This window comes from Phyllobates terribilis, unplaced genomic scaffold (assembly GCF_046119375.1).
Source record: "Phyllobates terribilis strain yellow unplaced genomic scaffold, ASM4611937v1 Scaffold_7__3_contigs__length_470593459, whole genome shotgun sequence".
In the NCBI taxonomy this organism is placed as follows: domain Eukaryota; kingdom Metazoa; phylum Chordata; class Amphibia; order Anura; family Dendrobatidae; genus Phyllobates; species Phyllobates terribilis.
In genome coordinates, this window is record NW_027362767.1 from 253813131 (window position 1) to 253831495 (window position 18365).

General features: G+C 41.4%; 1 protein-coding gene across 7 annotated transcripts in view; it reads right to left on the reverse strand.

Annotated features, from left to right (window-relative positions):
• CACNA1B (calcium voltage-gated channel subunit alpha1 B) overlaps positions 1-18365 on the reverse strand; it is a 517223-nt gene that overhangs the window by 139019 nt on the left and 359839 nt on the right. For 6 of the 7 annotated variants that reach the window (XM_073640292.1, XM_073640293.1, XM_073640290.1 and 3 more), the window contains exon 18: positions 11731-11793. The exons of the other annotated variant lie outside the window; for it this stretch is intronic. In XM_073640292.1, coding sequence (XP_073496393.1) covers positions 11731-11793 — 63 coding nt within the window. The remainder of the gene's footprint in view (positions 1-11730; positions 11794-18365) is intronic. 7 annotated transcript variants of the gene reach the window in all.

Sequence of the window (18365 nt, forward strand, 5' to 3'; positions counted from 1 at the left end):
CAACCTATGTCTCTTTTCATAGGTTCCATTTGCATTTTGCTTTCCAACATGAACAGAGCTATATCCAGTATGCGATAAACCTGAGGTATTATTGACTAATAATGGATTCCAACGGGTTCCACCGCGATGGCCATCATATTGACAGAGTCCATGATGGAGCCTCCAATGCAGGTGTGAGCAGCAACAAATTAAAAAAAAATAGTAAAAAATGAGAATAAATTTCTAATGAAAGAAAAACAAAATTGTGTTAAATAAATAAGTGGCAGAAAGGGAGGTGTCACGGGTTTACCGTGACAGAGAGGGGCCAGAAGACCGCGCTTTCTGATTTCACGTACTCTTGCACTGATTAGAAGCACTTCCCTATCATATTAAACAGGCAGGGGTTAATCTGTTCAGTTGAGAGCTTCTGGAGCTTTCCTGCTTTGATGGTCTCAGCTGTTTAGTGTTGGCCACTCCCCTGCTATATATACTCATCTCTGGCAATCAGGGATTGCCAGTGTTAGTTCATACTGCCTGATTCTGGAGTTGGAGGTGTTGGTTGTTTGAGTAGGCGTTTGGAGTGTTGTTCTAAAGACTGTTGCTTAGTGATAGGGCGCCCCTAGCTTTAGGGATAGGATAGGAACGCCTAGCCCGGGATAACCGGCAACAGTGCCATGACAAGGGGTGAATGCTTAATTTATATTTACAATGGTGTATATGCCGAAACTGTGTATATATTCTGTAAAATATATGAAATAAAAATTAAACATAGATTTTTATAATTTTCTATCTGTCTATCCGGGAAGACAATAGTTCTTCTATGTCTATTAGGGCAAACAGTAGCCACGTGCCCCACACTCCTACGCCAGGGCCACCGGCAGCTTCCATAGGGGCCATTGCCCTTGTTCTTTTGACGTAACGAAAGAAAGGTATTTATGTCAAGTTATCTGCCCCTAAGGTGGTAAAAGAACATTGGGATTGTGAGCACATAAAGCAGGACTGACAGAGGCACAGACCCCGGGCGCTATTAGAGAGCAGAATCCTGACAGACAGCGCACAATGAGACTGACAAGCAAGCCAGAGGAGCAAGACAAGTTGAAGGAGACAGACACACATGGATCGGCATTGATAGACACAGCAAGATCTCTCCGGCTATGCATCGTGAACCCACGACAGAAATAAAAGCAGCTGTTGATTCCCCGCAAAAAAAAAAACATGTTTATATGCAGAGACCTTTCTATCAACCGAGACGGATTTCATCATTTAAAGGAAAGCAGGAGGAAAAAAAGGCATTGCCCCAGACGGGGCATGTGATGAGATGTGGACTGACACCTCTTAATATTCATAGGGGATTACTACAGAATCATGACACTAAAGGGTTTGACGTGATATAATGCAATGGTAAAAAGTTTGTCTCTGGCAGCGCAGGGTTAATGATTGGGGATATTTTGGGGAGAAACCCCAAATTTCAAATTAGTCATTTAGGACCAAAATCTACTATTGCCCACAGCAAAACCTGGGTACTCAGAGTGTCCCTCAATCTGGAGGACCTGTCCTGTCCTGCATTGCATGGACAGTGCACTGATATCAATGGGACCAATGCAATACGTCATAACACCTGCAAAGGCGCTGCAGGGAAATTATATACTTGCCGCCAGCATTCCCCACTGATTACAGCTGATCTCTGAGGATCCCAGTATGGGAAATGTTGTGTTGTCTGTCTTATAACAAAAATGGAGAAGCCCTCTGTCCCCTTTCAGACATGTGACGTACATGTACATCATACTCCTGGTGTGGAGTGTATAGCGCAGGCTCAGGAGCTGAATCCGCACCATGGCAGATGCCGGCTGTGTTATGCTTTGATCGCTGCTGTTAAATCCGTCACTTATTGCAGCATATAGAACAAGTGATCAGATGATCGCCGATTCAAGTCCCATAGGGGGACAAAAATAAATAAAAAAAATGACATAAAAATGTATTTTCCCTCTCCAATTTTCACCTATTAAAAATAGATATTAAGAAATAAAATAAAAAAAGACATATTCAGCATTCAGCAGTCACGTCCATTAAAATCCTATCTAAAATATTTAACCCACACATTAAAAGCCAAAAAGCAAAAAAAATTTAACAATGCCACAACAGCTGTTTTTTTTGTTGTGAAGGCACCTCCCCACTAAAAATGCAATACAAAGTGATCCAAATATTGCATGTGCCCCAAAATGGTATCCATAAAAACATCAGCTCGAGAAGCAAAAAACTAGCCATCATACAGCTCGATGAAAAAAAATAAAAGTCACGCATCTCTGAAAATGACGACACAAACAGAATATTTTATATTATATTATATTATATTTATATTTTATATTTTTAACCACTAAAATAAAAAAATAAATGTTTGGTATCGGTGTAATCGTACTGACCTGAAGAATCATGGTGTCTGGTCACTTTTACTGCACAATGAACTCTGTAAAAGCAAAACCCAAAAAACAAAGGCGGAATTGCATTTTTTGGCCATTTTACCATACTTGAATTTTTTTTCCTCATTTTCCAGTACATAATATGATAAAATTAATGGTGCCATTCAAAACTACAACTCGGCCCACAAAAAACATGTGGATAAAAAAAAAAAAGTTATGACTTAAGGAAAAAACACAAGTTTAAAAGCTAAAATTGACCAAAGCGGAAAAGGGCTAGAGAGTACGTGAATTACTACAGTAAGACCCCTTCATATCTGCCCCAGTGATAGCCAGGAAGGTTTGGTAACACGGCATTAGACGGGCGATCTGCTCATGTAAATAGCGCATCTGACATATAAATGTTCTGCATAAACCAAATTGGATATTAGCTATTTCAGTAAATTATGTAATTAAAAGCCACATTTGCTATTGGTTGCTAGCGGCCTGAGGCCTACATTTTTTAAACTCTGTCATTTCATTCCTGTCTGAAGGGGAGACAAGAATTACAACCATTAATATTAATTACATATAATCATTTTTAATAAATCTGAAGCTTCCCATTTGCCCTACATATCTCATTTTAATTTAGATTTGTACATATACATCAGTACTGTGTTGCAGTTTTGGCAAGGAATGGAAGAAATGCTGCAAAGTGAGAATGCTTTAAAAAAAATAGATGTGTTAATAGTTACATTTCTTGTCAATTAACAAAATGCAAAGTGAATGAACAAAAGAAAAACCTAAATCATATAAATATTTGGTGATCGCCCTTTGCCATCAAAACAGCATCAATTTTTCTAGGTACACTTGTCACAGTTTTTGAAGGAACTCGGCCGGGAGGTTGTTACAAACATCATGAAGAACTGATCCCAGATCCATCATGTAATACCATCAGGGTGGTGTCTGATTGGTTGGATGTTTGGGGTTGTTGTCCGGCAGCAGAATAAATTTGGAGCCAATGTCATTAATAACGAGGAGTTCCTGGAAGTCATTATCCGGACCCACAGAGCCCTGATCTTACATCATCCAGTCTGTCTGGGGTCACATGAAGACACAAAAGGATTCGCACAAGTGACATCCATAGAAGATCTGGGGTTGGTTCTCCAAGATTTTTTCAAAACTGTGTGTAAGTACAACTGATCAATGTAAAAGGTGGTCACACCAAATATTGAAGGGATTTATATTCGACCTTTGCTCAATCACTTTGCAATTTTGCTAATTGATAAAAGTAAAATATAAATACCTCTATTTTTTAAATCTAACCTTGTGCCAAAAAAACAGCAGCCATGGGTTCTTCTAAGCAGCTGCCTAGCACTCTGAAGATGAAAATGGTCATAGAATCATAGAATCATAGAATGTTAGAGTTGGAGGGGACCTCCTGGGTCATCTGGTCCAACCCCCTGCTCAAAGCAGGATTCACTAAATCATCTCAGACAGATGTCTGTCCAGCCTCTGTTTGAAGACGTCCATTGAAGGGGAACTCACCACCTCTCGTGGCAGCCTGTTCCACTCATTGATCACCCTAACTGTCAAAAAGTTTTTTCTAATATCTAATCTGTGTCGTGGAGGCTCACAAACCAGGATAAGGCTACAAGAAGATAGCAAAGAGTTTTCAAGTTGCCCTTTCCTCATTTGGAAAAGTAATTAAGAAATGGCAGTTACTAGGAACAGTGGAGGTCAAGATAAGGACTGGAATACCAAGCAAAATTTCAGTGAGAGCTGCTCGTAGGATTGCTAGAGAGGCAAATCAGAACCCCCGCTTGACTGCAAAAGACCTTCAGAAAGATTTAGCAAACTCTGGAGTTGTGGTACATTGTTCTACTGTTCAGAGACACCTGCACCAATATGGCCTTCATGAAAGAGTCATCAGAAGAAAACCTCTCCTGCACCCTTCTAATAAAATTCAGCATCAGAAGTATGGAAGAGAACATCTAAACAAGCCTGATGCATTCTGGAAACCAGTTCTGTGGACCGATGAGGTTAGAATAGAACTCTTTGGCCACAATTAGCAAAGGTATGTGTGGAGAAAAAAAGGGCACAGAATTTCAGGAAAAGAATATCTCACCAACCATTAAGCATTAACCATTAAGAAATTTCAATAAATTCTTGATGCAAACATAACACCAGCTGTAAAAAAGCTGACGTTGAAAAATGGATGGCTTCTACAAATGGATAATGATCCTAAACACGCGTCAAAATCCACAATAGACTACCTAAATGATATGAGATGCAAGCTGAAGGTTTTACAATGGCCCTCACAGTCCCCTGATCTGAACATCATTGAAAATCTGTGGCTAGACCTCAAAATAGCAGTGCATGCAAGATGACCCAGGAATATCACAGAACTGGAAGAATTTTTCAAGGAAGAATGGATGAAAATCCCTCAAACAAGAATTGAAAGATTCTTGGCTACAAAAAGTGTTTACAAGCTGTGACACTTTCAAAATGAGGTGCTACCTGGTACTAACCATGCAGGGTGCCCAAACTTTTAAATTGGCACATCTTCCTTTTTTGCAATTTTTTAAATGTAAAAAATGACAATATATATTATTTTGCCTAAAATACAAAGGAAATGTGTCATCTGTAACTTTAGGCCTTCTAGAGATCATTTCATCTTCAACTTGCTTAACTGTTCACGATAACAGTAATGCATGATTTGACCCGTAGAAGCGCCTTGACAGCATAAAACGGCCGTCATCCTACACATTTTCCCTGCTCACTCTCTTCTTGCCGGCATGTTTGTATTTCTAATGGATTAAAGAACACGTATTTTGCAGAAAGTGGTGAGTGCCATTTTTTCATTTTTTACTTGAATGACATTGATTTATCACTAAGGTGTGCACTTGGCTGATTTACTCCATATATAGGAAAATAATTTTGCTAGGAAAATAAGAGCTGGTGCCTGCTAACTTCCACTGCAATTTTTTATAAATTTTACACTTGTATTTCAGTATATAGCACAAGATATCAGATGATCGCCGGCTCAAGTCCCCTAGGGAGAGTAAAGTAAAGTAAAGCAAAAAGGCAAAATACATTTTTTTAAGAATAAAAACAAAAATTTAATCCCCCTCCTTCCTTTTTTCCCATATTAAAAATAAAGATATTACCAAAAATAAACATATTCAGTATCATTGAATTGTAAAGTGCTGCAGAATATGTTGGTGCTATAGAAATAAAAATGATTATTATGTTTATAAAAGTTTGATCTGTCGGAGTATATAATTATTTTTACCCTTATAGTAAATTCTAAAAGGCAAACAAAAAAAATTTGGAATGCCAGAATTGCCATTTTTGGGGTCAACACACCTCCTCCCCCAAATATGTGTTTATAACTCCAAGTAAATCAAACTTCTGTGAAATCAAACTGTCACTTAGGAAGCAACACTGATTGACAATCAATTTCACATGCTGTTGTGCAAATGGAATAGACAATAGATGGAAATTATTGGCAATTATCAAGACACCCTCAATAAAGGAGTGGTGCTGCAGGTAGGGACCACAGACCACATCTCAGTACCAATGCTTTCTGGCTGATGTTTTGGTCACTTTTGAATGTTGGTTGTGCTTTCACACGCGCGGTAGCATGAGACGGACTCTACAACCCACAGAAGTTGCTCAGGTAGAGCAACTCATCTAGGATGGCACATCAATGCAAGCTGTGTGTCTGTCAGCGTAGTGTCCAGAGGCTGGAGGCGCTACCAGGAGACAGGACAGTACACCAGGAGACGTGGAGGGGGCCGTAGGAGGACAACAACCCATTTGCACCCAACCCAGCAGCCAGAAAGCATTGGTACTGAGATGTGGTCTGTGGTCCCCACCTGCAGAACCACTCCTTTATTGAGTGTGTCTTGATAATTGCCAATAATTTCCGTCTATTCCATTTGCACCCAACCCAGCAGCAGGACCGCTACCTCTGCCTTTGTGCAAGGAGGAACAGGAGGAGCACTGCCAGAGCCCTGCAAAATGACCTGCAGCAGGCCACAAATGTGCATGTGTCTGCACAAACGGTTAGAAACCGACTCCATGAGGGTGGTATGAGGGCCCGACGTCCACAGATGGGGGTTGTGCTCACAGCCCAACACCGTGCAGGACGCTTGGCATTTGCCACAGAACACCAGGATTGGCAAAGTCGCCACTGGCGCTCTGTGCTCTTCATAGATGAAAGCAGGTTTACACTGAGCACAAGTGACAGACATGACAGAGTCTGGAGACGCCGTGGAGAGTGATCTGCTGCCTGCAACATCCTTCAGCATGACCGGTTTGGCAGTGGGGTGGCATTTCTTTGGAGGGCCGCACAGCCCTCCATGTGCTCACCAGAGGTAGCCTGACTGCCATTAGGTACCGAGATGAGATCCTCAGACCCCTTGTGAGACCATATGCTGGTGCGGTTGGCCCTGGGTTCCTCCTAATGCAGGACAATGCCAGACCTCATGTGGCTGGAGTGTGTCAGCAGTTCCTGCAAGATGAAGGCATTGAAGCTATGGACTGGCTCGCCCGTTCCCCAGACCTGAATCCGATTGAGCACATCTGGGACATCATGTCTCGCTCCATCCACCAATGTCACGTTGCACCACAGACTGTCCAGGAGTTGGCGGATGCTTTAGTCCAGGTCTGGGAGGAGATCCCACAGGAGACCATCCGCAACCTCATCAGGAGCATGCCCAGGCGTTGCAGGGAGGTCATACAGGCACGTGGAGGCCACACACAATACTGAGACTCATTTTGACTTGTTTTAAGGACATTACATCAAAGTTGGATCAGCCTGTAGTGTGTTGTTCCACTTTAATTTTGGGGGTGACTCCAAATCCAGGCCTCCATTGGTTAATAAATGTGATTTCCATTGATGATTTTTGTGTGATTTTGTTCTCAGCACATTCAACTTTGTACAGAACAAAGTATTCAATGAGAATATTTCATTCATTCAGATCTAGGATGTGTTATTTCAGTGTTCCCTTTATTTTTTTGAGCAGTGTATATATAGATCCATATATCTCTATATATACCTATATATGTGTGTATATGTGTGTGTATATGTGACACCCCAGGGGTCTGGTTGCCACAGTGATAGAGATGTTATGTCTGAGAGCAGGTGGGAGGTCCTTTGGTCAGGGATCCTGTGCATGCCACACCTCCTGCCCAGTCTTGGGAGGGGAAGAACTTCCCCTATATAAACCCGGGGCTGACGCAGGGTTAGGAGTCAAGGAGAGTAGAGACAAGAGACAGTCATAGGAAGAAACAGCTGGAGCTCAGTGGGAGCAATACTACTACGAGTCAGGGGCTGGCAGCTGCAGAGCTCGCCCTGACTGAGAAGCTTTCTTACCGGACCCAGCGTCCGAGGCTGTGGGGACTAACTCTTACCCAGCAGCAGAAGCCGACCGGCAGGGGATTTCAGGTCCTCAGGCCCAGAAACCCGAAGGCACGGTCACACGTGTGGGACCAGCACCGCCATCGTGGAGCGGAAGCCAATAGAAGGCCCCGAGTCACCGGCCATACGGGTGAGCACCACACGGTACACTCAGGGACGTGGGCTACTTATATCCGCTTCTAGCAAGGTAGCCAGAAGAGTACAGTCAGTTTGGGAGGCCTACAACTCCGCCTGGCCAGGGGAGATCCCATCTGCTCAAGGACTGACCAGGCCCCGTTCGCTAGCAAGTACTCCGGGAGGGTCTATCGTTGTTACCAGTAAAGACCCTGAATTACACCGCACCGTCTCTGAGTGGTTCCTGCTACCCCCATCTTCCACGTCGGCTGCCCTGAGGCCATACCCCTCCCGTTGGGGGTTATACTATCACGCTGCACAATTCTACACCGGCCTCAGCGGTCTGCCCTGCAGCGGCAGCTCCATAGCTGCAAATCAACGGGTGGCGTAGTCGACACTCAAATAACATCTATCAAGACTGCCACACACTGAGTTTGACTCCCTGGGCACGGACCGGGTCCCCGCCACTCGGAGACTACAACCCTCATCTGATCCGGTTCCGGGTAAGCCCCCGTGCGCGAGACGCTGCGCGACACAGCAGGCCCAGGGGCGCGTCATATATATATATATATATATATATATATATATATATATATATATATATATATATACTGTATATATACACATATATACAATAGAGACCAAAAGTTTGGACACACCTTCTCATTTAAAGATTTTTCTGTATTTTCATGACTTTGAAAATTGTACATTTACACTGAAGGCATCAAAACTATGAATTAACACATGTGGAATTATATACTTAACAAAAAAGTGTGAAACAACTGAAAATATGTCTTATATTCTAGGTTCTTCAAAGTAGCCACCTTTTGCTTTGATGACTGCTTTGCACACTCTTGGCATTCTCTTAATGAGCTTCAAGAGGTAGTCACCGGAAATGGTTTTCACTTCACAGGTGTGCCCTGTGAGGTTTAATAAGTGGGATTTCTTGCCTTATAAATGGGGTTGGGACCATCAGTTGTGTTGTGCAGAAGTCACACAGCTGATAGTCCTACTGAATAGACTGTTAGCTGCTTTTTTCTTGCCATAATACAAATTCTAAGTAAAGAAAAACGAGTGGCCATCATTACTTTAAGAAATGAAGGTCAGTCAGTCCGAAAAATTGGGAAAACTTTGAAAGTGTCCCCAAGTGCAGTTGCAAAAACCATCAAGCGCTACAAAGAAACTGGCTCACATGAGGACCGCCCCAGGAAAGGAAGACCAAGAGTCACCTCTGCTTCTGAGGTTAAGTTTATCCGAGACACCAGCCTCAGAAATCGCAGGTTAACAGCAGCTCAGATTAGAGACCAGGTCAATGCCACACAACAAGGCAACAAGCAGAAGAGACTTGTTTGGGCTAAAGAACACAAGGAATGGACATTAGACCAGTGGAAATTTGTGCTTTGGTCTGATGAGTCCAAATTTGAGATCTTTGGTTCCAACCACCGTGTCTTTGTGCGACGCAGAAAAGGTGAACGGATGGACTCTACAGGCCTGGTTCCCACTGTGAAGCATGGAGGAGGAGGTGTGATGGTGTGGGGGTGCTTTGCTGGTGACACTGTTGGGGATTTATTCAAAATTGAAGGCATACTGAACCAGCATGGCTACCACAGCATCTTGCAGCGGCATGCTATTCCATCCGGTTTGCGTTTAGTTGGACCATCATTTATTTTTCAACAGGACAATGACCCCAAACACACCTCCAGGCTGTGTAAGGGCTATTTGACCAAAAAGGAGAGTGATGGGGTGCTACGCCAGATGACCTGGCCTCCACAGTCACCAGACCTGAGCCCAATCGAGATGGTTTGGGGTGAGCTGGACCGCAGAGTGAAGGCAAAAGGGCCAACAAGTGCTAAGCATCTCTGGGAACTCCTTCGAGATTGTTGGAAGACCATTTCCGGTGACTACCTCTTGAAGCTCATCAAGAGAATGCCAAGAGTGTGCAAAGCAGTCATCAAAGCAAAAGGTGGCTACTTTGAAGAACCTAGAATATGAGACATATTTTCAGTTGCTTCACACTTTTTTGTTAAGTATATAATTCCACATGTGTTAATTCATAGTTTTGATGCCTTCAGTGTGAATGTCCAATTTTCATAGTCATGAAAATACAGAAAAATCTTTAAATGAGAAGGTGTGTCCAAACTTTTGGTCTGTACTTTGTATATATATACATATATATATATGTATATATATATATATATATATATATATATACATACACACACACATGTTCTTGTTTTTTTGTACTATGACATTTTAGGTTAAAAAGTTTGAAATAAATTTAAATTGTGCAAATTTCCATTTTTTCATAAATTTTCCCCTTTACCATTGCAGTTTCTTCATTATTCAGGAAATTTCCTTTACAATACAATAGACTGTTGTAATATTCCCTTCATCATAACATATATTAGATGGCATCTATGCCAGTAAAAGGCTGTTACATTCACTAAAAAGGCTTGTGTATAGATACACAATAGAGCCAGATAGAAGTGGAGAGTATGTAAGGGGTTAATCCATCGTCACAATTCCCCTTCTCTAAATAAGGACCTTATGGTGATCAGTCATGAGCACTGGAGAAAGCTGCAAGCAGCTGCATGTTTGTTCAACAGTGGCCACTGCAGGACAAATGTGGTATTACAATGCGACCATAAATGAACAGGTGATCATGTTATACTTGGTCAAGCTAAGTCCTCCAGAGCTGGAGCTGAAGAAGTTTTTATAAAGGGGGTCCCAAACAACAACAATGACCATGTACCCTAAGAGGACATATAAACAGAGGTTGTCATGGTTGGATAACCCTTTTGAGCTTTTCGATGTAAACAATGAAGGTTCGTATCAACTTAGAAGCAAAGATCTTGAAAATGGAAATGAATTGAAACAGAAATTTTAGAGCAAAATTGCAGAACATTTCATTATACATTATGTATCATTACTTATTAAAGGGGTTTTCCGGTATTTCAAAACTGATGACTTATCCTTAGGCTAGATTAGTGGGGTCTGACCCACGGCACTTCTGCAGATCAGCTGTTTAAGGGGGCTATGTGTCTTCCTTACTATTTGCCAGGCATAGCATCTTATGTTTAGTAGTGGCTGTACCTGGTATTACAACTCAGTCCCATTCAAGTGAACAAGACTGAGCTGTAATAGTAGGCATGGCTACTGAAATTAAGGAGCTCAGCTGGTGAAAAAGTGAAAAAGACGAGTAGATCCTTAAAAAAAATAGATTGATGAGGGTACCAAAAGTCTGGCCTCCACTGATCTCATACTCATGGTGTATCTGTAGAAGATATCATGAGTTTTGAAGTACCGAATAAACCCTTTGATCATGCAGCCCTACAGACAAACATAAAACCAGACATAAAGACATACAAAAACCTGTCTAATGGAAACACCTCAAGAAAACAGACATAATAACATTCATATAAAAGAACTAAGAAATCTGAGCAATTAATCTGCTATGTTAGTGGGTAGAAAGGGAGATACTGGAGGGAAAGCATTATCTGTAGAAGAAACATTAATGAGGAGATGATAAAGATGAGAGAAAAGGAACGAAAAAAGGAGAAATGGACGGAAATTAAATTGCAGAAGCCGAGGTGTCAGCAATGCAGCAGGTGTGCAGAAACTTTATAGAGAAGCAATGAAGCACCATCTTGGTTCTCAGCCCGGCGTACAACAGCTGGTGCCCACAAGGAGGATGGATGTTTAAAGAAGGGGAAGAATTATATATATATATGCTCAGTATATATATATATATTGTTGTTATATATATTGATATATCAGAAGTCCACACAGTGAATATCATAACATAGGGCAACTCACGGTGAATTAACGTTGGAGACAGACGGGCTGCGAGATATTGCACCTTGAGTTTGCTTTACAAAACTGCACATGCAAGAAAAAATAGTGAGAAACAAAATATATCAAACCATAGCGGACATGTGGAAGGCGGGAAGGTTCCAGCGTTTTACTCCAGGCGGGAACAGTCAAATCATATTAGGGATATTGGAAATAGGAAGGAGTAAAACGTTGGTTCTCTCCTGCTTCATGACGAGAAAAAACTACAAAAAAATAATCAAATGAAATCATTAAATAAACAGAATTCAGGAGGGAGAGAACGGAAGGTGAACGGATGGACAGGTGGTGTAAGAAGAAGGAGAAGACGGATGAGGGAAAGTGTGGAAGAAACATGGAGAATGGGGACTACTCTGGAGGAGGAAATGGCCAGAGAGAAACAGAGAGGAACCTTGTGGAAGGAGGCAGAACGTGAGGACGGAGGAAGATGGTCCTGGTCCTAATCCTACTGAGAATAAGGACTAGGACTACTGATAGAGTAGTGTCTGTGTGATAATTATCTATCATAGAACTATCTCATATCTATCTATCTATCTATCAATCTATCTATCTCCTATCCTCCTATATCACATCTATGTATCTGTCATATCTATTATCTATCTATTTATCCATCTATTTATCTATCCTATATCTATATATATATTATCTATCTATCTCATATATATCTATTCTGTTCTATCTATTACATAGCTATATATTCTAATTATGTATTCTATCTATCTATCATCTATCTCCTATCTAGCTATATCACATCTATGTATCTATTTCATATCTATCTATCTATCTATATCTATATATTATCTATCTTTCACATATCCATCCATTCGATCTATCTATATATCATCTATCTCATATTTATCTATCTATCTATTCTATATCTATATATTATCTATCTTTCACATATCTATCCATTCTATCTATATATCATCTATCACATATTTATCTATTCTAATTATCTATCTATCTCATATCTGGCTTTATCACAACTATCACTTATCTATCTATCTATCTATCTATCTATCTATCTATCTATCTATCTATCTATCTATCTATCTATCTATCTATCTCATTCTTTGCAGAACTTTACCATGTTAACCTATATTCTACATTTATCCATCACACAGGTTGGGAGAAATGATTCACAACACAATGACCACAGTAGGAAAAAAAAAGACAAAAATAATTAAAAGACCAAAAAACTTAAAAAAAAAAAAAAAAACCTAAGGCAACTCACAGAGTGTCAGCTTCTAGGATGCAGCCTCTATCTATAGCTGTGTTTTGTCTCTACTGGGAGGAGCAATCAGTGTCAGCTGATCTCAGGTCAGGCCCTGGCATTGCGATGGTTAATTTGGCACGGCGTTGGTAATTGATGTATAGATATATTGATTGGTAAGATCATACAGCAGTGAGTCAGGGAGGACTGCCCGTACCTCCAGAGCGGGATATGCCACCGTCGCCGGACAGTAATTTGTCACCGAATAGCTTGTTAGATCCTCTGACAGTGAATCTTCATCACTCTGACGTGCACACGTACATGGTGTCTGTGAGCTCAGGACTTTACTGTCAGTCTGACTCACGGGACGGACAAATAAACCAGAAAGTCTTATATTTATCGAATGACCTGCGTTACCTCACAGAAAATCGCGTCATTCGAGACCTGTGGGTTTAAGCGCTACGATCCGGACACATCTGTAAATAATCATCTTCACATTCTGATGTTGGAACCTTAGGACTATGTTATGATCAGCGGCGCTTCACAGGCGCCTCTCATCTCGATCTTTAGAAACAGTCGTAGGCCCCTTTCTGCATGAAAGGCTGTAACTTACAGATTGTTGGGGGTTTGACCGGTGGGATCCCCAGCAATCCGGAGAATGGGGTCCTGGATCCCGGGACCAGGCCACTGCAGAGCCCCAATGGAGCAGCAGGACGCATCCTCGACCTCCGCGCCATTCATTGTCTATGGGACTGCTGGATACAGTCACTTGCTGTACTCTGTTTATGGGGCTGTGGGAGATGGCAATGAATGGAGTGGGGGTATGCAAGCATTATCGTGGTACTAACTAAACAGGGGGCCACTAGAGACCTGTTGTCTGGATCGATGGAGTTCCCAGCAGTTATACACTCAGGAATCAGCAGTTTATCACCTATTTGCGGAAGCTGTTCTGGTGGCCCAACCATGTCTTGTTAGAAAATGACCTATTGTTTAAATCAGTTTTTTATGCCAAATTTATTTTTTTTGTTTTTTCCTTAATTTGTTTATTTCACTATCCATATTAAAGGGAAAGAACTTGTAATTTTCAGACTGGCCCAAAGGCTTAATACTAGACTCCTACTTCCTGCTGGGCAGATGGACTTTACCAGTAAAAGACTGACTCCGATTCTGTGTAAAAGCATCATCTGAGCATGCTCCAAACTGGACAAAGGTCATTGTACAGGAGGAGGAGGAGGTGAGCTGTAAAATCCCCCATTGTGAATGGTGGCTCCTGTGTTATCTACTGTATACAGAAGTGTTATCAGTCATTGTACAGAAGGAGGTGAGCTGTAATATCACCTATTGTGAATGGTGGATCCTGTGTTATCTACTGTATATAGAGGTGTTATCAGTCATTGTACAGGAGGAGGTGAGCTGTGACATCACATATTGTGAATGGTGGATCCTGTGTTATCTACTGTATATAGAGATGTTATCAGTCATTGTACAGAAGGAGGTGAGCTGTGACATCACATATTGTGAATGGTGGATCCTGTGTTATCTACTGCATATAGAGATGTTATCAGTCATTGTACAGAAGGAGGTGAGCTGTGACATCACATATTGTGAATGGTGGATCCTGTGTTATCTACTGTATATAGAGGTGTTATCAGTCATTGTACAGGAGGAGGTGAGCTGTGACGTTACATATTGTGAATGGTGGATCCTGTGTTATCTACTGCATATAGAGATGTTATCAGTCATTGTACAGAAGGAGGTGAGCTGTGATATCACCTATTGTGAATGGTGGATCCTGTGTTATCTACTGCATACAGAGGTGTTATCAGTCATTGTACAGAAGGAGGTGAGCTGTAATATCACCTATTGTGAATGGTGGATCCTGTGTTATCTACTGTATATAGAGGTGTTATCAGTCATTGTACAGGAGGAGGAGGTGAGCTGTGATACCACCTATTGTGAATGGTGGATCCTGTGTTATCTACTGTATACAGAGGTGTTATCAGTCATTGTACAGAAGGAGGTGAGCTGTGACATCACCTATTGTGAATGGTGGATCCTGTGTTATCTACTGTATATAGAGGTGTTATCAGTCATTGTACAGGAGGAGGAGGTGAGCTGTGATATCACATATTGTGAATGGTGGATCCTGTGTTATCTACTGTATATAGAGGTGTTATCAGTCATTGTACAGGAGGAGGTGAGCTGTGACGTCACATATTGTGAATGGTGGATCCTGTGTTATCTACTGTATATAGAGGTGTTATCAGTCATTGTACAGGAGGAGGAGGTGAGCTGTGATATCACATATTGTGAATGGTGGATCCTGTGTTATCAACTGTATATAGAGGTGTTATCAGTCATTGTACAGGAGGAGGAGGTGAGCTGTGATATCACATATTGTGAATGGTGGATCCTGTGTTATCTACTGTATATAGAGATGTTATCAGTCATTGTACAGGAGGAGGTGAGCTGTGACATCACATATTGTGAATGGTGGATCCTGTGTTATCTACTGCATATAGAGATGTTATCAGTCATTGTACAGGAGGAGGTGAGCTGTGACATCACATATTGTGAATGGTGGATCCTGTGTTATCTACTGCATATAGAGATGTTATCAGTCATTGTACAGAAGGAGGTGAGCTGTAACATCACATATTGTGAATGGTGGATCCTGTGTTATCTACTGTATATAGAGGTGTTATCAGTCATTGTACAGGAGGAGGTGAGCTGTGACATCACATATTGTGAATGGTGGATCCTGTGTTATCTACTGTATATAGAGGTGTTATCAGTCATTGTACAGGAGGAGGTGAGCTGTGCCATCACCTATTGTGAATGGTGGATCCTGTGTTATCTACTGTATATATAAGTGTTATCAGTCATTGTACAGGAGGAGGTGAGCTGTGACATCACATATTGTGAATGGTGGATCCTGTGTTATCTACTGTATATAGAGATGTTATCAGTCATTGTACAGAAGGAGGTGAGCTGTGACATCACATATTGTGAATGGTGGATCCAGTGTTATCTACTGTATATAGAGGTGTTATCAGTCATTGCACAGGAGGAGGTGAGCTGTGACATCACCTATTGTGAATGGTGGATCCTGTGTTATCTACTGTATATAGAGGTGTTATCAGTCATTGTACAGGAGGAGGTGAGCTGTGACATCACATATTGTGAATGGTGGATCCTGTGTTATCTACTGTATATAGAGGTGTTATCAGTTATTGTACAGGAGGAGGAGGTGAGCTGTGATATCACATATTGTGAATGGTGGATCCTGTGTTATCTACTGTATATAGAGGTGTTATCAGTCATTGTACAGGAGGAGGAGGTGAGCTGTGATATCACATATTGTGAATGGTGGATCCTGTGTTATCTACTGTATATAGAGGTGTTATCAGTCATTGTACAGGAGGAGGTGAGCTGTGACATCACATATTGTGAATGGTGGATCCTGTGTTATCTACTGTATATAGAGGTGTTATCAGTCATTGTACAGGAGGAGGAGGTGAGCTGTGATATCACATATTGTGAATGGTGGATCCTGTGTTATCTACTGTATATAGAGGTGTTATCAGTCATTGTACAGAAGGAGGTGAGCTGTGACATCACATATTGTGAATGGTGGATCCAGTGTTATCTACTGTATATAGAGGTGTTATCAGTCATTGCACAGGAGGAGGTGAGCTGTGACATCACCTATTGTGAATGGTGGATCCTGTGTTATCTACTGTATATAGAGGTGTTATCAGTCATTGTACAGGAGGAGGAGGTGAGCTGTGATATCACATATTGTGAATGGTGGATCCTGTGTTATCTACTGTATATAGAGGTGTTATCAGTCATTGTACAGGAGGAGGTGAGCTATGACGTCACATATTGTGAATGGTGGATACTGTGTTATCTACTGCATATAGAGATGTTATCAGTCATTGTACAGAAGGAGGTGAGCTGTGATATCACCTATTGTGAATGGTGGATCCTGTGTTATCTACTGTATACAGAGGTGTTATCAGTCATTGTACAGAAGGAGGTGAGCTGTAATATCACCTATTGTGAATGGTGGATCCTATGTTATCTACTGTATATAGAGGTGTTATCAGTCATTGTACAGGAGGAGGAGGTGAGCTGTGATACCACCTATTGTGAATGGTGGATCCTGTGTTATCTACTGTATACAGAGGTGTTATCAGTCATTGTACAGAAGGAGGTGAGCTGTGACATCACCTATTGTGAATGGTGGATCCTGTGTTATCTACTGTATATAGAGGTGTTATCAGTCATTGTACAGGAGGAGGAGGTGAGCTGTGATATCACATATTGTGAATGGTGGATCCTGTGTTATCTACTGTATATAGAGGTGTTATCAGTCATTGTACAGGAGGAGGTGAGCTGTGACGTCACATATTGTGAATGGTGGATCCTGTGTTATCTACTGTATATAGAGGTGTTATCAGTCATTGTACAGGAGGAGGAGGTGAGCTGTGATATCACATATTGTGAATGGTGGATCCTGTGTTATCTACTGTATATAGAGGTGTTATCAGTCATTGTACAGGAGGAGGTGAGCTGTGACATCACATATTGTGAATGGTGGATCCTGTGTTATCTACTGCATATAGAGATGTTATCAGTCATTGTACAGGAGGAGGTGAGCTGTGACATCACATATTGTGAATGGTGGATCCTGTGTTATATACTGCATATAGAGATGTTATCAGTCATTGTACAGAAGGAGGTGAGCTGTGACATCACATATTGTGAATGGTGGATCCTGTGTTATCTACTGTATATAGAGGTGTTATCAGTCATTGTACAGGAGGAGGTGAGCTGTGACATCACATATTGTGAATGGTGGATCCTGTGTTATCTACTGTATATAGAGATGTTATCAGTCATTGTACAGAAGGAGGTGAGCTGTGACATCACATATTGTGAATGGTGGATCCAGTGTTATCTACTGTATATAGAGGTGTTATCAGTCATTGCACAGGAGGAGGTGAGCTGTGACATCACCTATTGTGAATGGTGGATCCTGTGTTATCTACTGTATACAGAGGTGTTATCAGTCATTGTACAGGAGGAGGAGGTGAGCTGTGATATCACATATTGTAAATGGTGGATCCTGTGTTATCTACTGTATATAGAGGTGTTATCAGTCATTGTACAGGAGGAGGTGAGCTGTGACGTCACATATTGTGAATGGTGGATCCTGTGTTATCTACTGCATATAGAGATGTTATCAGTCATTGTACAGAAGGAGGTGAGCTGTGATATCACATATTGTGAATGGTGGATCCTGTGTTATCTACTGTATATAGAGATGTTATCAGTCATTGTACAGGAGGAGGTGAGCTGTGACATCACATATTGTGAATGG